The sequence below is a fragment of the Herpailurus yagouaroundi genome, unplaced genomic scaffold (assembly GCF_014898765.1).
Source record: "Herpailurus yagouaroundi ecotype Mexico unplaced genomic scaffold, PumYag 140, whole genome shotgun sequence".
Classification (NCBI taxonomy): Eukaryota; Metazoa; Chordata; class Mammalia; order Carnivora; family Felidae; genus Herpailurus; species Herpailurus yagouaroundi.
Genome location: NW_024412395.1, coordinates 59,484,300 through 59,510,041, shown reverse-complemented (window position 1 = coordinate 59,510,041; position 25,742 = coordinate 59,484,300). Strand labels below are relative to the sequence as shown.

Genomic DNA, 25,742 nt, shown 5'->3' with positions numbered 1-25,742 from the left:
ATAGGAATTTAAAAAGCTTCTCTTAAGACAATATCTTGATTTGCAAGGTGATGTTTTTTTTATGCATAATCCTATTTTGCATGTCAGAAGCTAAATATTATCTTGGTCTTAATCTTTGCACAGCTTCAGAACCAAATTATAATCTCCTTTGTAGACAGATGGATGTCCTGGATGAAGTAGGTGGAAGGTCTTACACTGGGAAAAACAAGGGATAAAAACATACTAGTCATTTCTTGAATATTGCCCTATAATGTTTCAGGTTCAAAGTGAAATTTACTGGGAAATTGTCTTTTAAGAACATAAGGGATGTTCAGGTTGTGAAAGTCTGCATAACGTTTTTAAAATATCTCATCCATTATTGGTATACATTAAAGAATGTGCAAAAAATAAACCTGGCTCTCTGAATTCTGTACAGTTATAACTGTGTTGTATAGATACATTCTCAATGTAAACTCTTGTGGTAACTTTATGGTGTTGATATTTATCTATGCCGAGCTAAGCTGTGATCAGCTTCCCTAAATGGAGCCTTAGAACTACACAGCTGTTTTCTCAGACCAAGATTGTTGTTTTTGGTTATGATCAAACAAATAAATTGAATAGGCTGGTTTAATCTCTAGTATTTCATGTACACATTGATGTAGATTTTAAACTAGAAAAGCAGAAAATGAAAGTATGTTTTCGTTGGCAGGCATTTGATGTACTTGGAAGAGTTGAAGCTTACCTTAAGCTCCTTAGATCAGAGGGTTTAAGTCTGCCTGTCTTGGCAGCAAGGCATGAGGAATTACACAGAGAAATTAAAGACTGCACAGCTGATGCTTTGCAAGAGGGACAAGCCTTAATCAGCCAAGTAGACTCCTGTAGGTAAGTCTATTTCTTCCTCCGTGTAACAAGCTTTTCCACAGTTTCCACAACCTGTTAAAAAATAAGTTACACAATTTTTTTTTTCTGCTTCTGATGTTTTGCTGCATTATGACATGGCTTAACAGGATCTATTGAATTTTGGTCAACAGTGATTCTGAACATAGCAATACTCATCTACAAGTGAGACCATATTCTGAGACTGAGGACCCAAAGATGCTAATGCTTTTTTTCTATGAGTTTCTGAGGTGGGGAGAAAGAATGGACAAAGGAAAAAACAGAGCTTAATTCTCAATGCTTTTGCTAGCCTAGCACCTCTGTGGGGTCTTTTCTCATTTTTAATTCTTGAAAGTTGAGTCTACCCTGTCCCTTTTTTCCTTTCTGGAAAAAAAAAAAAAAAACCGCAAGAGTACCAGAATCCCCTTTCACTTATGACCTTCGTGGCTCACCAAGCAAAATCCCAAATAAAAGGTGACATTATTAATAATAACAATAGCTCACTTTTTGAAAACCTGAGAGCCCATCATGTGCCAGGCACCGTGCCAAGAAGTTTAGGAACATTGTGGCATTAATCCTCACAGCAGCTCTACAAGACACACAGAGTAGTCCCCCCTTTACCCATGGGGGAGTACGTCCCCTCAGTGGGTGCCTGAAACCACAGATAGTGCCCAACCCTATATATATTATGTTTTTTCCGATACATACAGACCTATGATAAAAGTTAATTTATAAATTAGGCATAGTAAGGGATTAACAATGATCACTAATAATAAAATAGAACAATTATAACAATGTACTATAATAAAAGTTATATGAATGTGATTCCTCACTCTTTCTCAAAATATCTTATTGTACTCTATTCACCCTTCTTGTTGTGATGATGTGAGATGATAAATGCCTACAAGGTGAGATGAAATGAGGTGAATTACATAGGCATTGTGACATAGTATTCAGGCTGCTATTAACCTTCTGATGATATGTCAGAAGGAGGATTGTGTTCTGGACCATGGTTGACCATGGGTAACTAAAACTACAGAACAAATCTGCAGATAAGGAAGGGACCTTGCACTATTAATGGTCTCCTTTTTATGAGTAACTGAGGCACAGAGAGGTTAAATAACTTGCAGAAGGTCACACAGGCAGTTAAAGACAAAGTCAGAATTTGAATCCAGGAGCATGGGCCCTAGACTCCACATTTTTAAAAAAAATTACATCCAAGTTAGTAAGCATATAGTACAACAGTGATTTCGGGAGTAGATGCCTTAATGCCCCTTACCCATTTAGCCCATCTCCCCTCCCACAACCCCTCCAGTAACCCTCTGTTTGTTCTCCATATTTAAGAGTCTCTTATGTTTTGTCCCCCTCCCTGTTTTTATATTATTTTTGCTTCCCTTCTCTTGTGTTCATCTGTTCTGTGTCTTAAAGTCCTCATATGAGTGAAGTCATATGATATTTGTCTTTCTCTGACTAATTTCACTTAACATAATACCCTCTAGTTCCATCCACATAGTTGCAAATGGCAAGATTTCATTCTTTTTGATTGCTGAGTAATACTCCATTGTATATATATGCCACATCCTCTTTATCCATTCATCCACTGATGGACATTTGGGCTCTTTGCATACTTTGGCTATTGTCTATAGTTATGCTATAAACATTGGGGTGCATGTGCCCCTTCGAACCAGCACCCCTGTATCCCTAGACTCCACATTCCTAACCAGTGTGCTAGGGCAGGTTGTTTTTATGAATGCCTTTGGTGAGTGTATCAGTGTGAGTTTAGATCTGGGAGGAAATGAGGAGAGATAAGGACCTTGAGAAACAGAAATAGGATGCTGTGGGAACGTATGAGAAAGAATAGGGATTGGAAGACAAAGGGAGATGCTGGGGCAGATGATGGAACATGTATCACTCAGGAAGAAATAAAGGCAGGGCTTACATTTTGACAGAGCGAGACAAAAAGATTTTTGCAAATGAGATAAACCCAGTTGTTTATCTTTCGTATCCACAATCTTCCTAAAAAACAGACATTAAAATTGAAGAATAATTAAATAGGTCAGAAGTGGTAAAATTACCTTATTTCTATTTAAATCTTCATTCTGCTCTATTTTAGATGTGTTTAAAAGTATTGATTTGGTGAGTTTGGGTTTAGGGAATTTTCTTTTCAGAAGACAGTCTGAATCTGGATGGAGGTATTTAGTCAGAGCTTGTGATGGTTACTATGGGACCATGCAAAGCCAAGATCAAAATAATCCACGATCTTCCAACAGGAGCCAAACAGCTGAGGCTACCAGAAAGGCAGATGGTTCTCCCCTTTTAAAAACTAACAACTGTAGCTACTAAGTTTCTTTACTTTAACTCCAACCCATACATCTGGTACTGGTGTGTCTGCTCTGTTTCAGGAGCCCCAGCACCCCCATGTCTGGCCCCAAATTGTGGGCACAAGAGCTCCTTTCTCTTCTTTACTGTTTAAAGGTCCAGTCTCCCAGAATGTATATGCGTCTTGGACCATGCAAAAGATATTCTATGGGGTGCCTGGACTCAGGGTACCAGGGTACATGTTGGACACTGATCTGAGTCATGTGATGATAGGATTAAGTATTGAGTTCTCCAGTTAGAACTGGGGAATGGTCCCATTTCAGTTTCACAAGTGAGTCTCAAAGCACAGACACTGTTTTCTCTGTTTAGGCTACTCTTTACTTGTGGTACTGCCTTGGCCAGTTTCCTTTCATGCATGGGTAGATCAGGAGGCAGCTAAACACCCTTCCCTAGATCTTTGGAGGTCTGTATCTGGTACACTGCCCCAGAAATTCTAGGTGCTTTGGCCTCCCAAAGTGTGAGCTTTGTTTCCTCAACTCAGCAAGACCCCTGGGCTGTCTTTGGGTCCTACCTCCCTGAGCTTTGGTCTGGAAATTGCCTCTCAGGTAGTAAGCTATGTAATCATGAGGCATATCTTACTCATTTCCCTTCTCTCGGGGATCATCGTCTTGTGCTACCTGTTGTTTAATGTCTGAGAACTCTTGTTTCATATAGTTTGCCTATTCTAGTCATTTAAGGGGGGAGGGTAACTCTAGTCCCTGCTGCTGGCCAGAAACTGAAGTTCCCTTTTAGTTTTGATGCTTAGCTCCTAGAGTTAGAAAGCTGGTCACAATTTAGTACTCTTAAACTTTATCCTGTTTGCTCTAATTAGTAATGTTTTGTCTTCAATACATAAATATAAAAGGGAAAGTGCTTGTATTTTATACTGTATTCTGTTTTCAGGGTTTTAGTGATGCTTTTGGCCATGCACTTTGTCATGGTGGACATGTTTATTTATTTAGTTAGTCTCATTCTTTCTGCCTTCGTTGTTTTTTCCACTCTTAATTCATATATATATATTGTTTTTTTGAAGGTGAAGGTGAATAGTTCTTTTCTTCAAGCTTCAGACTGAGTCTTAATATAAGAAGCAATAGCTAGGGACCATTTCAAGAAACTTGAATTTAAATGGTTAGGTAACTGGGTTGTAAAAAAAATTATTAGCAGTATGGTTTCTGTCTAAATCCTAGACAGATGAGCTTTCATAGTAGCTCCAAAGTTTCCTTGGTTCCTAAGATTTCACAATAGTTTACAAATCCATCCTATTTTCCACTTTGCAGGAGGAACTGAAGCTAAAGTGAAATTGTTACTTGGCAAAGGACATTTTTGATTCAGAAGGTAGATGTAGAATAGAAATCCATTAAAAACTGAATTGAAATGCATTAGAGTCTTGGTAGCAAACTAAACCCCACATAGCTACTGACCTCAGTCCTGTGCATGACATTTGAGACTTGCTTCCTTTCCTCATCTAATGATTCATCTGTTCAACGATGTGGGTCACCAATCATAGGAAAGAAGCAGAACCTAAAAATAAGATTTCAAGTTGCAGCCACTTGAAAGTGAAGGTGGAGTTTAGAAAACTGGCCGTGAAAATAAACATACTACAAATTTCAAGAGAGGAAAGTACATGTCACTGGACATCACAGTGGGCTTCCTAGACTTCTGAATGCCAGCACACTGCTAGGACATAAAACACTAAGGCCCCCACTATCACACATTTAAAAACTCAGTTGGGTAAGAAACTTTAGCATCAAGGGGGTTTTGCTTTATGCATTCTTAGGGTCAAAATGATGTCATGACTTTATTTTTTTTTTAATTAATGTTTTTATTTATTTTTGAGACACACAGAGAGAGAGAGAGAGAGAGAGAGAGTCTGAGTGGGGGAGGGGGAGAGAGAGGGAGACACAGAATCCAAAGCAAACTCCAGGCTCCAAGCTGTTAGCACAGAGCCCGATGTGGGAATCAAATTCACAAACCCTGAGATCATGACCTGAACCAAAGCTGACTGAGCCACCCAGGCACCCCGTGATGCCATGACTTTTAAACTTAACTTCTCTGAACCTATTCCCTCATCTGTAAAATGGAGATGTACACTTCTTAGAGGATTTGTTTTTGTTTTTTGTTTTAATCAAATGAAGCAGCACTACTCTTAGCAATTGGTTTACCTTTTTTTAACCTTCTCTACAAAGAGTTTTAAGAGAAAATACTAAGAGTCACATGGTTGTTGCAAACAATTCCAATAGAGTCAGCTGTACCAAATCATACTCATTTTCATGAACTGGGGAAGGTTATATTTGAAATAGGTCAGATACACATTTATCTTAAGGTAATAAAAGACAAAATTTAGTGTTGGGGCAGGCAGATAGGAATTTCAGAGACCCTTAGATCTAATTTTTTTTCCTGTTAGTCAATAAAATATGACTTCAGAAGTTCACATTTCTTGGAGATGATGCTTCCCAGTAAATTTGAGACCCTTGTCATTATTTTCTTGTAACTATTACCTTATGAGGAACAGATCCACACTGTTTTTCTGTCCTGAAATCAAAACCCTTTGAAGTTGGAGCAGCCTCACAAAATAAATAATGGTTGTTTACATGTTTCCTTACCTTTCTATTTTCTCCCTGTATTTGGGTGATAACTCTGAATCATTGCTAAATAGTTTATTATCTTTTCAGAGTTTAATATCTGCCATATAACCTAAATATACTTTAATTTTAAAGACATTTTAGCAAATTCATTTTCACTTAGTTATGATACAAGTTACTGCATCTGATAATGGTCACACTTAGACTTAAAGGAAGTTGAAGCTTGGCTACAGGAAGGAAGCCTGGCTTCCAGCACCTCTCACCTCTTCCTAAGCTTTGCTTGACACAGTCTTTGAGCGGGCAAGTCTAAAGATAGACCAAAGGAGGCCTGCTACCAAGTAGAATTCTGCATTGATTAAGCCATAGAAAGCTGTGGTGATTGGAAATACTGGGTTGGAGACCTGGTATGAAGGTGAAGTTTTCTATAATTGGACAAAAACAAGGAATCTCTTTTTTCTCTGTGTAGCTACCAATTCAAAGCTAAAAACCCTATAAGGCCATCTTGTGCAATATCCATTTGCCTTTTCATGTTTACTAAAATTAACTTAAAATTAACTAAAATTAACTTAAACTTGCTTCCATATTGACTCAATTTCTATCTTTGCATAAAAGACCGTATCTACCAGTTTTCATTCTACGTTGTTACAGTGAATTTAAGCTTTAAACCTCATCCTGACTGAATAGGTTGCTGTGGTATAACCATAAGTGCTGTCTGTTTTGATCTAATACTCATTGCTTATTTAATGTAAATCTTCATATTTTTATATTTTGCAAAGAAATAAAAATAGGAGTTCATTGGGATTTTGCATTCTCTTTTCACAATTTTCATTATGTTGGCTACCACTACTTTTCTTGGTTCATGTTATGAATGGTGATGAATTTTAGACCAGACATGGTTCATTCATTTATTCATTTATTTATTCCAAAAGTATTATTGAGCATCTTTTATAAATCAGGTACTCCCATGCATCTAATGTAGTCGGTGGAATGTCTTCCCTCATGCTGTTTATATTCTAGTGGGAATAAATAGCCAACCAACAGCTAAATCAAAAAAATGAGATGTTCTTATACACCAATGAGTACTCTGAAAAAAATGTAAAAGTGAAATGGGATAGAGAGTCACTGTGGGCAGGGGACCATGGTAGACACTGTAGTCAGAGACAGAATCTTCAAGAAGAAGGAGCTACCATGCAAATAGCTGGGAGATGAATGGACCTAGCAGAGCAACACAGAGACGTAACAGAAGGGTGTGTAGAGTGTGACTGGAAGAGATGGAGACGGGAGAGAAGGGCATGAAATAGCATCAGAGTAGGTAGGAGTTAGACTGTATTCAAACACTCATTGGCAACAATGGCAAGCATTTGTGTGCTTTATATACATTAAAAGTTTTAGTCCCTAAAACCACCATGTGATATAGGTACTGTTATTATCATGGTCTCTATTTTGCAAAGGAGGAAGCTAGGGCACAGAGAGATTCAATAACTTTCCCTATTACCAGTCACATGGTAGTAAGAGGTAAAGTGAGTACTAGAATGCAGGTCTGAACCACTATGTCAGTTTGCTAGCTCTCTGTCTACTCCTTTCATTGAACTTTAATCAATAACAAAAAGCCTGATCACGTGGATTCTTTTTTTATTCTAGCATGCTTAAAATGTGACAATGTACCCCACCTATCTGCTAGCTTCAACTCAAGTCTGCCCTTCCCTGCAAAGTTTTTTCTTTCAGTTTATTTAAAAAGTTGTTCAGTGTACATATAGGCATCACATTGACATGCCAGCACCAAGCTTCAAGGGTAGTCAAAGATATATAAACCTGGCCCTGAATCTCAAGAATGTCACTAGAGGCTAGTCAGGGAATAACACATCCAGGGAGTGTGCATAAGGCATGAGGAAACCATGGGGACAGTGGGTGTTGGGGCCACCTCTTCAGAGAAGGGAGACACAATCCCTAGCTTCTAGGATCAGGATAGGTCAAGGGAAGGACCTGAGAAGGCCACTGTTGAATTTGATAATCTGACATGGATGAAGGCTCTGCATCTAGCCAAGATGAACAGAATCAGTATCTATCATACAATACTTTTTGAATTCCTTTGTGTTAGTCAGCTCTACCTCCTGGCTTCACTTTTCATTCTGTGGTGTTCTGAATCATTCTTTAGTTGTTGGATTTGTAACAGTGTTGTCTCCCCTCCTAGCTCATGACATCATTTTCAGGTCAGCCTTCAAGGTCAATCATGTAGGAAACCTTTTTTATGTTCCTTATCTTAGTATTTACAAACTAGGTGGCTTGATTTGAAATGTTATGGTGCTGGGATGATATTAAAAGAAAGATTTTATCATAGTAAAAATATTTTAAAAGATCCTAAGTGGAAAACAAACAAAAACAATCCCCACCCTCCAACAAAACAAAACAAAACAAAGAAACAAAAACAGAAGTTTCCTTTTCCTGGTAGAGTTATCTATGGTTATATTTACTGGAATTCTACCAAACATTTAAGGACTTAAAATAACTTAAAAGAAAACTAAAACAAGTTTGATAATGCATTTAGATGGTAAATGTCAGATACTGAAATTTAGGATATTACAAAGTTGAGTTCTTAAGGTAATTGTTAACTCAGCCACTTTCCAAATATTTTCAAGTGTATATTAAATTGTTCCTTTTAGGGGTTGAGTAAATGTTGTAACTGTAAGCTGGGCCTGGTAACATTGTCAATGCTTTTATAATTCTGAAACTGTTAGTACGGAAGACATCCTAAGTTCACACTTTCCCTTGCATCTGGAAGTAATTAGATTAGGTTCTTGTCAAATATCTAGGAGTCATTCATTACAGTGTGAATTTGTTCATGTATGCTGTTGATGGTGTGATGTGGAAGTAGCAAGAATGCCAGAGGAAGAAGGCCTGGGGTTATGGAGTCCACAGAGAAACTCCGACTAAAGAGGCAGAAATATGTGTGATGGATGACTGAAAAGAAGTCCTCTCATATTAGAGAGAGAGAGAAACAACAACAACACAGGAAAGAGTAAGGGAGAAAAGTGAGTGGGCCTATTTATGAATAAAATGTCCATCATGGTGCTGTTTAGAATAGTGCAAACCTGAAAAACAACCTAAATATTTCCAGAAAATCAGGAAATGTTCAAATAGTTTGAGGGCAGGCACATCATGGAATATTCTGAGCCAATATGGAAAGTGTGTTTTTGAGGATTATTTGAAGACAGAGAGTATCCTTACCATATAATGTTAAGTGGGCGAAGCAGGTGTGTAGAGAGCAACATTCTAACTTTGGAGGGAGAAAAGGGCTGCAAAGAGAAACATTTTTTTTAGAAAGAAACACATTAAAATGTAATTTCATATTTTCCAAATTATCTTAAATGAGAATATTGGTCTCTTTAGTTCTTGCCATGCCCTTTTTATCTGAGGATTTGTGTCATCAATTATGGAAAATTTTCAGCAATTATCTCTTTAAATATTGATTTGTTGTTATTCCCTCTTTTCTCTTCTCCTTTAACTCTTGGCAGAGAATGCTGGGGCCTCTGGGTCTGTCTTCCAGGACTCTGACCTATCCTCTTTGCATCTTACTCTCATTGACTCCCTCACATTGATCTCTTTTGTTGATTTTTTTCTCCAGTTTTCATAACCATATTGATTTTGTTTCTGGGATTTCCAACTCATTTTTTATATCTACTTTTGTTTTAGTTCTGACTGTTTTTGTTTCAGAGTTTCTTATTCTTTTATTATGGGTGTTGGTTTTTTCTTTGTCTTTCTAATGATCTCAGTTATGTTGAAGTCATCTTCAGATTGCGCTACTTGCTTTGTTTCAGATTGAGTACACTTCTTTCTTGATTGTTGAATGTCTTTTCTTAAGATTTATACTCCTCATGTGTCTTGAAATTTTACATTGTACTCTCACCTGGAGGAGAAGGGTTATTTTCCCTGCTTTCTTCTCTCCTCTCTGCTCTTCCCTCCTTACCAGCTTTGAAGTAGCTTCCATCTGCATTCAGTGTCTCCAGTCTAGCCTGTGCTGTTTGATCAGGGCCACCCGCAGAGATGCTGTGGTTTCTAGAGATGCAGCAGAAGGTGGGGTGGGCTTCCTGACTCCCCTGATGTGCCTGATTCTTGGCCTCAGTACCAGTTGGCTATAGCGTTTTTCAACCTTCTTTTGCAAGGAGAGAGAACACCATCCCTTTTGATTTCAGGTAGAATCCTAGCTATGGTGCCCTTCACACAGGACATATTTTGCTGTGTCCTCCTAGGACTGGAGCTTGTGGCTATCTCTGCAAGCATCTGGACCAGAACCCAAGAGACCTGTACTTTAAGCCTCACTTATCTACATTTTGGTGGTGAGGGATTGGCAATGTGTATAACTTGAGTCAGAAAAAAAAATTTGTAAAGACATACATTTCACTTCTACAGTATGAATAGCATTTTTTTCAAAGTAGGGATAAAAACCAGAGAGTAGGCATTATTTCCTCCAAAATAAAGATCATAAACATGAAAGGGCACTGTTTGGGTCCCTGCAGCAAGCTATGGATAAGGAAAATATTTTTCCCCATTTTCTGAATTATAATTTATTCATAGACAAAAAAGAAAAACTATGATCAGCTGATTCCTTCGGATGAGAGAGTAAGCTGTCAAGTACTTACCATCTGGTTCAGCTCCTAATCCAGATGGGCTGCCAATAGTAATTTATGAAAGGTTTGAAAGCAACTTGCTGTCCTCCAGAAAGAACCATGAGAACACATTAACATTGGGAATTGCTCCCTTCCCCCAGCCCCAATTTGTGACAGATGCAGAGATGGGGCAACTGCTTCTGAACAACAAATAGAACTGTCCATTTTTGAGCCAGGAGTCAATATGTCTCTGCTCTTTAGAAAAAAAAAAGTCAGTCATGTTCCTTCCCCCCTTCCCTCTCTTCTACTGACTCAGTGAATAAGGGAGTAACGCAGCCATGATGGAGTTTCTGACAAATGTCTGCAGAAGCCATCACAGTCTGTCATTTCTGAGTATCTGTGATGTTTGGAAAAGTCAAAGTCAACATCGGGAATAATCTGGTGTACCTCATGTTCATGCTACAGACAGGCACCATCTAATCCATTCTTAATAGAGGAAGCCCAAAAATCAATCATTAGATACAAAGCAAATTATAGAGCCACAGGTTGTTAGACCCAGAAGTCCACGGTTGGCCCCTATCCACCCAGTCAGGCAGCACCTAAGTAGTGTGGCTTCAGAATCAGAATGAAATGACAGGGCACTTTGTCCAAGTTTCTGTTATCTGCCCTCAGTTCTTACCCTGTCATTTAGTTAATATTACTGTCAAGTAATAAGACTCATTCCTGAGTGACTGATGGAATTCTAGTAATTTATTTTCAGTTCACGTAAGAATTGCTGGCAGAGAGTGAGGTCATATTTTTCCTTTGATCAAACCATCTGCTTTTCAGGCTCTGAGGAAATTGCCAATATGCATGCTATACATGTTTTAAAATGTTCTGGAATGTTCAAAAGAAAAGTCTGGAATCAGTGTTTAAAATTTCTAACTGAGACTGATGGAATCAGAGGTGGTTGTAACCCACACATTAGGCTTTCAGCAAGAAAGAATGGGGAGGGAGTGGTTACTAGGGTTGGAGTTCTGACAGATATATGCCCATTGGGAATCCAGGAAAGGGAAGAGATTAATGCTTGATCAGACAAATGATCTAGCTGACATAGGGAAAGGAAAACCAGAGCTGGCTAGGGTAATTCAGAACTCCTCATACTGGGGTCCATGCCACAAGTAAAAGTGGAGTGCACACTGGACAGGCAATAACATCAGACCTAGGGGATTCAGTGGGCCCCTCTAAGGCTTTAAATAGGGAAGATGTATCAGTCAACCTAATGATAAATGCTAAACATCAAAGAAGAATTTAGTCAGTCTTTGGATAGCCCAAAACTACTGTAAATGAGCAAAGAGCAAAGTCATCATTGTTTGAACCTAGTGGGGACTAGTGACATTTTATACAGTAACTATCTGTGCATATGTTTTTCTTAGTCTGTCTTCTCTTCCCTTAAATTTTGATTAAAGTGTATTTTATTTCATTTGGAAATATACATTGATCTACTAACAAGGCTCTGTGCTTAGCACTGCAGGAGATATTTGATATATGAGTGAAAAGAATGTTGTCTTTTCCCTTAAAGAATTTATAGTGTAGTAGATATATACAGTAAGACACACATTACCACAAAATGAGACCTAATCTGGATCATTGAAAAATCGAAAATGAATGGTCCTTCCAAAGACAAAGAGAGATTGTATTTTCTTGGTTATGATTCATCTAAATTAAAACTGTAAGTTGCTAAAGAGCAATATTTTTACAAAAGGAACACTTAACCTGGTTTTGTTTCCTCATTTCTGTCCTCTGTGCTAGAGGTCCCTTTAAAACGTGAACTTGGACAAGTGCCCCTCTAGTGATCACTTCGCAAACTACAAGCAGACGTTGCCTTACAGAAGTCTGCCAATTTCAAAAGAACATGCCATGCCAGCCAGGCTAATCCTGTTTCCCTAACAGTCAACTCCAGAGAAAGTGAAATTTTAGAGGACGAATACCCTCCCACCCTCTGTCATGTGTCAAGACTCTGAGGTCATGTGTGGACTCTGAGGTCAGATAAAAGGCTCAAACCTCAGCTCTGCCACTTAATAATGGTGATCTGGAGAAGTTACTGAGCCTTCCCGTTTCTCAGTTTGCTCATCTGCAAAGTGGAGATATCAATTATACCCAGATCATAAGGTAGCTATGAAAATTAGAAAAAGAGACTACTTCAAAGATTAAAAATGCTGCCTTGTCACAAACATTAAAAATGCTGCCTTCAAACATTAAAAAAGGGCTCAGTTACACATTTACTTTCACAAACTGTTCTCTGTACCTTCTTTCCACATTGCTGCTGGTTTTTCACTTGTCTTTTTTATTTATCTTTCTCATTCCAGATTTGCATATTCTACAGAGAATATGCAACTTATATAGGACAACTTATATTGGAACTTATATAGGACAACTGGGCTTTTAAGTGCTTTTTTTAGTATAGAATGTCCCAAAGTCTAAAGTCAAACTATAGTTGGTATTACCAGTATACTGCTTTTATTTACAAAATTTGTGGACTTTAAGTATCACTAGAATTATTTCTGTGAAACTCTCCTGATTTCTTGATTATACTCTTCACCATTTGCATTTGTTAAAATGCAAAACTAATTGTTTTAAGTGTAACATCTGTGGAATATTATGTGTGAGGAATAAGATTTCTCACAGTGGTTTCATTTTCTTCCCCCAATTAAACTTCTCTGGGGCTTCAGTGGAACCCCCAGGACATACATGAATCCCACGCACATCTGACAAGATTCTCAAGCTGCCCGATGAACCCTCACCCCTTTGGCAGCTTTATTGTCATTCCTGTGAAGTTACTTTACCTCTCAGTCATTTGGGATCTTGCCCTCATTTCATTACTAATTAAATTTGTTTTTACAGAGTCATAAATTAATTATTTGAGGTAAAAATTACTGAAATCTATACCTTGCTCCAAAAGCTTTTTTAACTCTGGGTAATTAAATTTAAGAGGTATCGTGTTCATCTTTGTTAGTATTTGAAGGAAATGACTGACACAAAGTTAAAGACTTCAAAATTTCTTACATAGTAGGAGAGGCTCTGTCTTAGGGGTAGGTTGAAAATTAAGAGGTGCTCACTCCATCAGCAGTGTTTGTTCATTGTCTTGCATTGCTGGTAGGCCTAAATTGGACGTGGTTAGGAAACTTGCTAATTTACCTTTAGACTAGAGCAAATGGGATCCAACTCTAAGGTCATGTATTGTTTTAAGGGCATGTGCATTTTATGAGATCTTGTGTCACTTTTCTCTTCCTCCTGAAACCAGTACACAGGTGAAAAATGACAATATGAGGCTTAGTCTCTTTTTTTATGAGCAAGTACACTAGATTCCTAATTGTTGGTGATAATTTGGTTTTCATTTAATGAATACAGCCTTGAGCATTTGTAATCATTGAGAACAAGGAACTTTGTGTTACATAAATATTTTACCCTATTGGATTAGTAAATGGCTTGTTAATTGGTTGATCCACATTTCTATTCGAAGAGCATCTTTAGATAAATGAAGCTTTTAAATAATACCCCCAGGAAAACTCTTGGCAAACATACTGTGTTTTTTGCCATAGGGTTCTCAAAATATTTTAGAGAAATATTAAAAAGTAAACCTTTAGAAAATACTAGACCTGGTTGCAAAAACCCATAACTCATCTTTTCCCTCAGGACCAACTGATTTAAACAAAGGAACATAATTTGGTTTTACTTAACTTCTGTTATCCTAAAGCCTGAAGCTTGATAACTTTTATCAACTCATCCCTATCTTGAAAGAGCAGATCCACTTTCAAATGTTCCCTGCTCCTGGGGCTTCTGTATCAAGGTGGAGTGAACTAACAGCTGACTGGTTCCATTCAGCTCTCAGATAACCGGAGTCCATGAGATGATGGGATGCATTCAGAGACGAGTGGACCATCTGACCAAACAGTGTTCAGCGCACAAGGAATTTGCTCTTAAGAAACAGCAATTAACTGCCTCAGTGGAGGGCCACCTGAAGAAGGTAGTTTCTTAAATGTGTCCTCCTTTATCTACTAATTAGATGCAACTCCTTACCTGCTGTTACTAGATGGTATGGCAACCGCAGCATGGGGTGCATGGCGGGCAGATAGTGGTGGGTCTTCTTTGGCTTCTCTTAGGTTCCTCATTGGGTTTTATAATTGAACAGCATAGAGTTGTACTTCAGTATTGCTCATCAACCATTCCTGTCCCAGGTTATCAAAACTTGACATGTAATCCTACCTGCCATGCCAGCCCTGAACACAGGTACACAAAGGCAGTTTTTGCCTTATGCAGAACTGAAATGTGTGCATGTTGAGATTGTGTGTCCTTGTTTTACATGGTTCGGTGTTGGAACACCATATTGGAACATGGTTCAGTTCCAATATGCACAAATTTCAGGTAACATGGTATTGTACAACACAAGGACAGCAGATAAATACCAAAAATGATGTCTCAGAGATTTCCAGAACAAATTGTTGTTATCATACTTTATTGAACTAGACCAGTACAAAGGACATGGCCATTCTGAATAAAAACATAGATGTGAAAATCCTCTTCTCAGAGTGGAGGCAAAACTTTATTTCCTGTTTTCAAAGAGGAAGAAAACCAGGCAACTACTATTTGACTAAATTAAAAAATTACTTATCTGTAGCTGGGACATACAGCAAAAACTAGTAATATCTCAATGACATTAATGTTAATGAACCTTGATACCCACACTGGGTCTCAGATTTTCAATGATGTCTTCATCCGATACAGTGGACTCCTGTGCCTGACTCAAACAAGTAGAATTAGTAGGCCTCACAGGAGAGGGCATTAATTAACTGTGTCTCTGTCTAAATTGCCTTCCCACCTGTTATTGATCAAGCAACTTGGGAATTTGAGCCTTGTTCTGATGCCTGGGTCCAGAGAGATTCCAAATATGGCAGCAGCTGTGGTGCCACATTCTCTAGAGCTTGAGACTCAAGCTAATTTGGTGGTGGTGGGCAACACAGTAGGAACTCAGACAACTGTTGCTCTTTGTCTTTCTGCCAATTCAGAGCCAATTTGACAATGGAAAGCACGGACTCTAGTTAGAACCAGGAGATGAAGAACGCAACTTGGATGGAATAGAACCCTTTAAAGCCTACTTTTTCATTGATTCATGGGTACTGGAAATCAAGTCATAGTCCCCCACGTTCATCAGTTAAATGGCCTAAGCGTGTCCCTGTGTTTTACTGTCACATATACAGGGTTTGGTGCTATCCCAGTGTCCCTAAATATAGAGACCCATAGCATACCCAGGCCTTGGACCTTTACTTCAAGATGTGCCTATAAACTGGGCCCCATTCAACTTACAGTAGATGATTGTGAGTTAATTAATCAGATAAATTAATCTCTGCTGATGTGTTAGCAAGTGCATTATCCTTTCTAGGAAATATAGATAATAAATTCTTAGAAGATATGGATGATTATTTATATCTCATTGCTGTTAATAAAATACATGTCTGTTAATAAATGTATGTCTGTATGCCCTATGTTGGTGGGTCAATAGTATTATGTCATATGAAGAGCAACATTATTAATTTAAACACAAAATTCTAAAATATTTAAAACTGTTTTTAGATGAAAATTGGTATACCCACTTAAAATACAATGGGAATGTGGGGTAGAATTTATGTTTTCTATACCTATGCAAACATGTATGCAAATATATATTACTAACACTGCAATATATTCTTTATTGGTAAAGGTGGAAACGTCAATTCAGAAAATCAGTCCAGTACTTTCCAATGCAATGGATGTCGGTTCCAGCCTTTCTGAATCAGGGAAGGTTTTGAGTAAATATTTGGAACTAGATATTCAAGCTAAGGTAAATTAAATAGGAATTATTATTGTGGTTATGATTTTATAAATATGATTTCTTTTCTTTATATTCAGTGGTTATAGAACTTAATGCTAGCTCTTTTGAGGGTTATAATTCTAAATATTGTGGCAAATAATGGCTTAAAACTTCTATTGTGTGCATCTAAATTACTTATACTTCAATGTGCACTTATTAGGGTGTTGAGCTCACTAAAACTTTGTAACCTGGTATTAAACACTCATTTGGCCCCTTTTCCTTGCCTGGGAGATGTTAGCAACTCCTTTTGGGAGGCCAGAGGAGGCAAGGGAGAGTGCTTCTCTAAGACTCTTTGTGATTTTCTGCTAGAGTAAGTTACAAAAGAAAATTACCAGAAGCAACATGCATTAATGCAAGATTCCAGAAAGCAAATAAAAACACAATCTTGTTTTCAAACCCAATGTTCAGGGACAGAAAATACCCTCCTCTTCTTAACATCTTCTCTAGCTTCCCCTTACCCCTTTCACGTGACACTTAGGTCAAATATTCTAGCTAGTGGCTCTCATCTGCCCTGAGTCCCAGTCTACCCCAACGGGTGTTTAGGAAGCTGAGTCTAGCACCTCTCCTGGCTCACCCAAGTCAGTAGGCAATGGCCTTGTTACTCCATTCGTTCTAAGCCAAAGGACCTTCATCATGTTCGGGAAGTCACAGACAAGCCGATTTTTTTTTAATGGAGTGTTTTTTACTCATTATTTAAAATGTTTAAAATAAAACGTATGTCTGAATTCAATTTCATTGTTTTATTTTCAAAATTTTAGAAGGAACAAGGAAATTACGTGGGGAGAAACTCCCCTGCTTCCTCCTACCCAGAGTGCTATCTGGACGCAACACTTGGAAATGAAAATTAGCTTCATTCAATGGAGTACTTGGGAAGCATATTAAATACAAGCAGGGAAGCAATTCCTCCTTGCAGTAATGACAGTGAAGCTTTTTTCTTTGGTTTTTGCTTGATTCCTAGCTTAGTCTCATGTAAAATTTTACATGGTTCTTTCTGGGTCAATTGTATATGTAATGTCTACAATACCTGTTTATCCATTTTATGAGTGAGGTTTTACTGCCAGAAATTGCACCCAAAACAAAACACAGAAGAGTAACCCTTTAGGCTGTTTAGATTTCATATGTAACATTTCCCCTACACTTGTTTAAAAACCCTTCTAGATCGAGATTTAAATAAGACTGCATAATTGACATGCCATTATTTTATAAATTAAAAAAGGAGTAAACAATTTCTATTAACTTGCCATCTCTTGTATAACAAAATTAGTTTAAGTATTTGCTAGAGCTATTGTTAAATTCATAAAGCCATTCTCGTGTATAATTATTATATAAATTATTTAAAACATATCTGCCATTTGGTTTTGTAACTTTTCATACTAACCTTTCTTCTATTTGTGACACAGAAAATAAATGCTCTAAATAAGAAGTGGAGCTGACATTCTCTCAGTGGAGCTGAGAGAATGGTTTGAAATGGTTTTCATTTTAAGATGACTTTTTCTTTTTTTTTTTTTTAATTTTGAAAGTTGTGCCTTTCTTTCATTGAGGAGAGCTGGTCTGAGTCCAATTAATAAGTGTAATAGATGGTGTACAGCAGGTAATGAAATGTGAATGTTCATGATTCCCCTGTCAGCTTCTGACCCCCTGTGCTTGGCTTCTATAGGAGACAGCACAAGAATTAGAAGCAGCTACAAAACTTATGACAGAGAAAAATGAATTTGAACCTGACGAAGTGGCATTGCTTTCTTCTCAAGCTAAATGGCTAGAGGAAGAATTAAAAATACTTGGGCAAAGCATCAGCTCCAGGTCACAAGTCCTGCAAACTTATGTGGCATTTCTAAAGTCATCAGAGGAGGTACAGTGCCTATATGCTGACCTTCTTCAGCAAGGTGGCCTCTGCCCATCTTCCTGCTTTCTCTGGGGATGGAAGCCCTGGTGGGTGGGTCCATGTCCTCCAGTCCCATGCATGTACTCACTTACAAGCTCTTTATTCTCAATACAAGGACTCAAAGAGTAAGTTGTTTTACTAAAAAATAATGCAAGTGTGTAGGTGTAGATATGTTCACAAATAAGCAAAGTGGTTGTATCGGAACACTTTCTACTGTGGCCAACAAACATTTACAATATCCTAAACATAGAACAAAATTATTTAAAAATAAGTTGCTTCTACCATGGATCTTTTTGAATACTCGAGCAATTAGTGTGATTCATTTAAAATACATATACAGAATCAGAAATTACGGGCATTTGGGTCCACTCTCAGATCTGTCTTGTTTGATGCCTTTTAACGAGTTTTCTCTGAGAGCTTCCTCTGAGGCACGATTTTGATAAGGTTGTACCAGAGACTCTGTAAAATCCTGTCTAGTAGACCAAGATTCCCTCTCTCAAAGGTCTTAGTCTCTGGAACATGATATCAGTAATGGAAAAGTGCTAGGGTCCCACCTCATTTAACTCTGGTGGCAGTGCACACAGGTGCACACAGACCCTGCTGCTTTCGGGGAGGTGGGTACTGGCCTAGCAGGAGGTAGAGCCAACTGAAGTTAGGGAGCATGCTCGATTTCAATTTTCCCACTGACACCCTTGCCTCCTACGGCCACCGTCCTGTCTAAGCACATTTCCTCCATCACTTCTCATTTTGCAATGTTCTCAATTCTCACCACTCTGGAGAAAGGCCATGCCCGGTCCCTGCAAATCTCAGGTAATACCTTTTCCACCTCTCTCCTCCTCCTTTTGTCATTTCTTAGCCCTGAACCCTCATGGTTTGGGGCAAAGGTATTACAATTGACAGGATTATCCAGTTGATGAACATATTTGCTTGAAACTTGAAATGGTGGAGAAAGTACAAAGAAGGGCTGTTTTCTGTGTCTTCATTGCCAAAATGCACCTGCTTGGCTTCTAGTTCAGCATCTATTTCCATGGCCACCCTGGCCTTCATAACCAGGAGTCTCTCTAGGGCTGGAACCTTAGCTTTGTAAGAAACATGTTCTCAGAAGGACCTCATGCCCTTTCATCCTCCCTGCCTTCACCAAATCTGTTCTCCACCCTGGTGGAGCCTTCTGTCCTTCTCATCTTGGCAGTGCTCCTCAGTCTGTCACCCTCCTACCCCCTCAGGGTGGCCTTCTCGCCTCACCAGCTCCTGCTTACTCATTTCCAGCCTGCTCCCCATGCTGTCAACTCCCTGCCTTCTACCCTGACCTACGCTGCCAATTCCCAATTCTAGATCAGCACAACACTCTATTTACTCAGCTTCCACTTCCAAGCTTTCAGACACTCCTGTGGAAAATCATACTGTTGTGCTGACTGGTACCATTGCAATTTGTGGGTCTCTGCTTGGGTCCCCCATATACTCCCTAGTTGGTGCCCATTCAGTAGCAATTCTCAAACATCTTACTCCAGTTTCCATCCCTAAATCTCAGCCAATGCCTATTTCTCATATGTGACTGAAAAAAACAAGACCATCGAGCCTAACTGTCTTGACCTCCTTGGACTTCCAAACCTATTGACATGTTCACTCATCCTCCATTTGCCAATAACATGAAGTCTCTATTTGTGCCTAACACAAATCAGTCATCAGTCTCTCCCTGTACACACCTACATCCTTCAGAGTCTAGCTTCAGCTAGACCCATCCTCTAATTGTTCAAATCTGCTTTTTCTGTTGCTTCCTTCTCTTTGGTCTGTATCCATGCCCAATGGTCTTGCCCTCACCAAGCCTGTCATTCTGTACTTTTCCTTCTCTTCACACCTGCACTTCTAGAATGGGAAGATGATACTTCTTGTCTCTGCCTGCTCCCCAAAACCTCACCCCACTGCCTCTAGTGTCTTCCCTGTTCTGTCCTGGCAACTTACCAGCTGACAAATGACATGGTGTATTTTCAGTCTTCACCCCACTTGATCTTTCTGCCACATTTATTTAAATAACTCACTCTCACCTCCCATGACTTTTTAAAAGACAGATTTGTTGAAGTATAATTTACATAGGGTAAAATTCACCTACTTTAGAGTGTAATGATTTTGAGTATATTTACAGAGTTGTGCAAAGCATCACTGCACTCCAGTGTTGGTATATATATATTTCCATCACCACAAATAGAGCCCTGGTGCATATTTTTAGTCAATCCTGGCTTCCAGCCCTCAGCCTCAAGCAACCACTGATTTGCTTTCTGTCTCTATAGATTAACTTTATTTGGATAATTCATATAAGTGACATCATCTTGTCTACTTCTTTATCTGTTCCTTCTCCTTCCTCATTTGGTTTTCTGTTCCTGAAGTGTGGTGGATCATGGAGCTCTTACCTGTGCTCTCTCTTTTGGACATTCTATATACTTTCCCTGCAAAACTTGCATCCCCACCTATGGTTTCAATTCACCAATAACAAAAAACAGTTTCTTAGCCCCAGCTGTCTGAGCCCTAGGTCAATGCTTTCAACTTCTAATCATACTAATGACCTGTGTTTCCTATAGGCTCCTGAACACAACCAGTTGTCTCCTTTTCAAATATGTTTTTCTTCTGTATTTTGGCATAAATAACCCTGTCATTTTTCAAAAGTCCAAGGTAGAAACTTCACAGTCTTTTCTGAGCCCTCTCTCTCTCGAGGAGCACATGTTTTGTACAAGGCCCCATGCTTTTCATTCCTGACTTCATTTAATCCTTATAACATTTCTATGTTTAGTTACTATTATGCCTACTTTAAAAATGGGGGAAACTGAGACTCTGAGAAGTTAGGTATCCAAGATCAAACAGCTAGTAAACATGGAAGCTGAAGTTCAACCCCCAGTCTCCTCCCTTTTGTTTTTTTTCCTATATCAAAGGCCATGCTATCCCTTGTTTATGTATAGGGGCAACCTAAAAGATTTCTGAATCCCCCTCCCCTCTACTTGTGCCTCCTCTTTCTTGGTTCAAGCCCCCATCATCTCTTGCTCAGCTTAAAGAAATTGTCTTCTATCTGTTCTCTCTGCCTCCTTTAATTCTCCCCTACACTCCTTTCAGAAAACAGTCATTCTAAAGCAAATCTGATTGGATTACCTCCTGGCATTCAGATACTACGAAAAATTTGTGAAGTATTAAATGAAGTATTAAAGTTTATCACTTATCCAAAACATAAACTAGTACTGATTCAAGGGAATTCCTGTACTTACTTGCATTCAAGGCTTTATTGAGAAGTTGGAAAAAGAGGATGAATTAAAGTTTATGTTTTTACAGTTGTACATTACAGACAGCCCATCAAATTGACACTGATAGAAGTACTGATAGTTGTCATGCTGATTCTGAATCATTGTGATAGCTATCGGTTGTTTCACACTAATGAGAATCTGTCACATCGTGTTGGTTACAGCAGAAACCAAGCTGAAACCTGCTGGCCAGTTTTATCCTGCCACAGTGATCCCTCTAGCTTCTTTCTTAACCCATCAGCTTATGCAACCTGAACTTCACTCACACTAAGAGCTTTTATCATGCTCTGAACGAGTCAGTGTTTTCACACCTGTGCTTTTGCACATGTTATTCCTTCCATCTGGGATCCCCTTCTACTCCCTCTCACCCTGGACAATTCTGAAAGACATAGATCAAATGCCACTTCCTTTGGGAAGTTCTTCCCTATTTACTCTGTGTAGAGTTGGTGGTCCCTCTGTGTATACTTGTTTTTGTGTTATGATAATTTGCTTATGGTTCTCTTTCTCCCAGAACTATCTTTGGGAACCCAAGGAAATAAATGCTTAATTCTTACTAGGGAATCTTAAAAGACTCCATGGAGGAGGTAGCATTTTAACTAGCTCATGAAGCATAGGTAGGAGCAGAAAATTAAGGAAAGATCATTCTTGGCTAAGGAAAGAAGCATCGGCAAAACAGAAGCATGAATAAATGGAATTGGGAAATGAGAATAGAACTGTTTCTGAGCACATTTGCAGGCTCACCTATTAAGTTCATTTAGATGAAGGATGATGTTAATGCCTTTAAAATATAGTGACTAACCATTGCCTGAAATTTCTCACCCTGTTTAGATTGCTCTTTCAGTCTCATCCTATTGGCTATTAAATATTAATTTAATGCATAAAAGCTTGTGTCAAAAATTTTCTACTATTTCTACATTATCCAATTACCTGTTAATCCATAGTTCTGCAGGTGCATTTGGTTTTATATAAGCTCTGATCAAAGTCAGTGATTTAAAATAATCTAGTATTGCTAGCATTGGTTACCAAATGAGGAAATAAAATTTTAGGCAGGTGAAGTAATATACCTTAGTAAGATTAGCTCCTGAGGCAGCTTAATATTAATACTTGCACAGAAAATTAGTAATTGTACTTTTTATTCTGGTTTATCACTGATTAGAAATTGTGATTAATAATCACAAATAATTTTTCACAGGCTTATATTTCTTTCTTTCTTTCTGTTGTATTCCCTGGTTGTATGTGTGTATGTGTGTCGTATGTCTTTCTTCTGAATTATAAAACTCAGCTTTAAATGGAGCCACCCTGGTCTTTGACATAAATTGTCCCCAATTGCAAAACATGCACATATATAATACATAAATATGGTTTTGGCTATGGTAAGTAGGTCTTATAGGTAACAAACTTGTCAGCTTAATTTGCTACTGAGGGGTACTCCTGTCTGTCAACAACCTAAATAGATTTGCATGTCTTTTCAGTTAATTGACAATATTGAATAACTATTTAAAAAGTTCTGAAATGTTCGGGGCTCCTGGGTGGCTCAGTCGGTTAAGCGTCCGACTTCGGCTCAGGTCATGATCTCGCGGTCCGTGAGTTCAAGCCCTGCATCGGGCTCTGTGCTGACAGCTCAGAGTCTGGAGCCTGTTTCAGATTCTGTGTCTCCCTCTTTCTCTGACCCTCCCCTGTTCATGCTCTGTCTCCCTCTGTCTCAAAAATAAATAAACGTTAAAAATAAATAAATAAAATAAAAAATTCTGAAATGTCATTTCCATTTGATTTTTAAATAGGCTTTTATTAGAATCTACTGTTATTTTTCTTTAAAAATGTTTTTAAGGAGTGCCTGAGTACCTCAGTTTCTTGAGCATTGGACTCTTGATTTCAGCTCAAGTCATGATCTTATGGTTTATGAGTTCAAGCTCTGCATCGGGCTCTGCACTGACAGCATGGAGACTGCTTGGGATTCTCTCTCTCTCTCTCTCTCTCTCTCTCTCTCTCTGCCCCTCCCCCGATCATGTGTGTGTTGGGGGTTGTGCACGTGCACACATGTGTGCATACTCTCTCTGTCAAAATAAATAAATAAACTTTAAAAAATGTTTTTAAGTGTTTTTAATTTTCATTTGTATTCTCATTTTTTTAAGCTAGAGGAGCAGTGTCAGAGCCTAAAGAAGTTTTACCAAACTGAAATCCCACGGAAGGAAGAGGATGATGCTGAATCCAAGCGTCAGTTTGACTCAGCTGAAAAGCAGTGGCAGCTATTTTTAAACAGGAGCTTTTTAACTCAAGACCTAGGGCTTGAGTTCCTTAATTTAATTAATATGGTAAGAATGATATTAAATGTGTCACACCTTCTGCAAGGATTACTATCAAAGTCAAAATCATAAATTCAAGTTCAACTGTCTGCTAATCAACCTTGCTGGTTTAGGAAGTTTTTTTGTTTGTTTAGCTTTATTCAACCTAGAACAGTCCTAAAGCCCAGCATTTACATGCTTATTTGGTCTTAGACTTTCTATTAATTTATAATGAAGGCTATGCTTTCAGTAAGGATGGATTTATTTTTATTTATTTTTTAATTTAATTTTTTTTTTAAATTTACATCCAAGTTAGCATCTAGTGCAACAGTGATTTCAGGAGTAGATTCCTTATTGCCCTTACCTATTTAGCCCACCCCCCTGCCACAGCCCCTCCAATAACCCTCTGTTTGTTCTCCATATTTAAGGGTCTCTTGTGTTTTGTCCCCCTCCCTGTTTTTATATTATTTTTGCTTCCTTCTCCTTATGTTCATCTGTTGTGTATCTTAAAGTCCTCATATGAGTGAAGTCATATGATATTTGTCTTTCTCTGACTAATTTCGCTTAGCATAATACCCTCTAGTTCCATCCACACAGATATAATGAAGGCTATTTTAACTACTAAGAAGAAAGAGTGACTGCCATCCAAATACAACATTGCCACTATTACACAGAGACGTCAGTAGAGGTTCATGCAAAAGTTCTGTGTTATTTTGAGAATATGTAACAAGGTCTTTACAAAATTTCCAGGAGCTTAAGACAATATCTAGGATGAATCATCATTTTGAAAAATTTCATACCATAGCAGATCTTTCCATAGTGAAGCTCCATTTTATTTAGAAATGTACTCTAAATTTTAGTTAAGTTGTATTTGTAAAATACCCTAGAATCTTTATATCAACCTGTGGCTGATAAAGTTCTCTACAGAGTTTTAAAAAATAGCTACTCCAACTCTCCTTTAATGCCTCAAGTATCTTCCTAATGAAACTGCTCATTTCATTGTTACAAAATCCCAGCTACTAGGAACCTTTTTTTTTTTTTTTTTTTAATGTTAAGCCAAATCTGTCTTTGTATCTGTTTCTGACCCTCTGTAGCTACACAGGGGAAAAAAATTCACATTTCATTCTTCTTACACATGTAAGTCCTTCAAACATTGAAAACAATTGCTATGTCTAATCTGAGTTTTTTAGGCAGCTAACCACATATAAATCCTTTCCATCATTTGTGAGACAGTTTCACTTCTCTCTGCATCCTAATTATCCCTCCCAGAATTTTCTATGGTTTGCCAAAATCATTCATGAAATGTAACCAAAAAGTGAGGTACAACATCAACACAAAGTACAACAAAGTGGACATCATTTTTTACCAAGGAGACCTAAGACTATGCTAGCATTTTTAGCAATAATTTCACTTTGCTGATTCATATTAGGCTCATGATCAAATACAACTCCCATTACATTTTCATTGCAATTCCTGCCAAGCTAGATCACTCCCATCTTATATTGGTCAAGCATTTATCTTTCATATACAAATGTGGGCCTTTATATTTATTTATTACTATTTAATTTCATTTTACCTATGATTCCATCTTATTAAAGTAAACTTGACCCTGCTATCTACTACATTAGCCATCTTTTCTAAGTTTAAGTCTATATATTTGATAAGTAGGCCTTCTATGGCTGCAAGTAGAGCTTTTTTTTTTTATATATATGAAATTTATTGTCAAATTGGTTTCCATACAACACCCAGTGCTCATCCCAAAAGGTGCCCTCCTCAATACCCATCACCCACTCTCTCCTCCCTCCCACCCCCCATCAACCCTTAGTTCGTTCTCAGTTCTCAACAGTCTCTTGTGCTTTGGCTCTCTCCCACTCTAACCTCTTTTTTTTTTTTTTTTCCTTCCCCTCCCCCATGGGTTCCTGTTAAGTTTCTCAGGATCCACATAAGAGTGAAACCATATGGTATCTGTCTTTCTCTGTATGGCTTATTTCACTTAGCATCACACTCTCCA

At 38.2% G+C, this 25,742-nt stretch overlaps 1 protein-coding gene across 6 annotated transcripts in view; it reads left to right on the top strand.

The window, feature by feature from the left end:
- CCDC141 (coiled-coil domain containing 141) overlaps window positions 1-25,742 on the top strand; it is a 213,211-nt gene that overhangs the window by 135,012 nt on the left and 52,457 nt on the right. For 5 of the 6 annotated variants that reach the window (XM_040475526.1, XM_040475528.1, XM_040475525.1 and 2 more), the window contains 5 exons: window positions 689-861; window positions 14,264-14,405; window positions 16,137-16,256; window positions 17,944-18,135; window positions 23,582-23,761. In XM_040475526.1, coding sequence (XP_040331460.1) covers window positions 689-861; window positions 14,264-14,405; window positions 16,137-16,256; window positions 17,944-18,135; window positions 23,582-23,761 — 807 coding nt within the window. The remainder of the gene's footprint in view (window positions 1-688; window positions 862-14,263; window positions 14,406-16,136; window positions 16,257-17,943; window positions 18,136-23,581; window positions 23,762-25,742) is intronic. The other variant, XM_040475527.1, reaches the window with a different exon arrangement.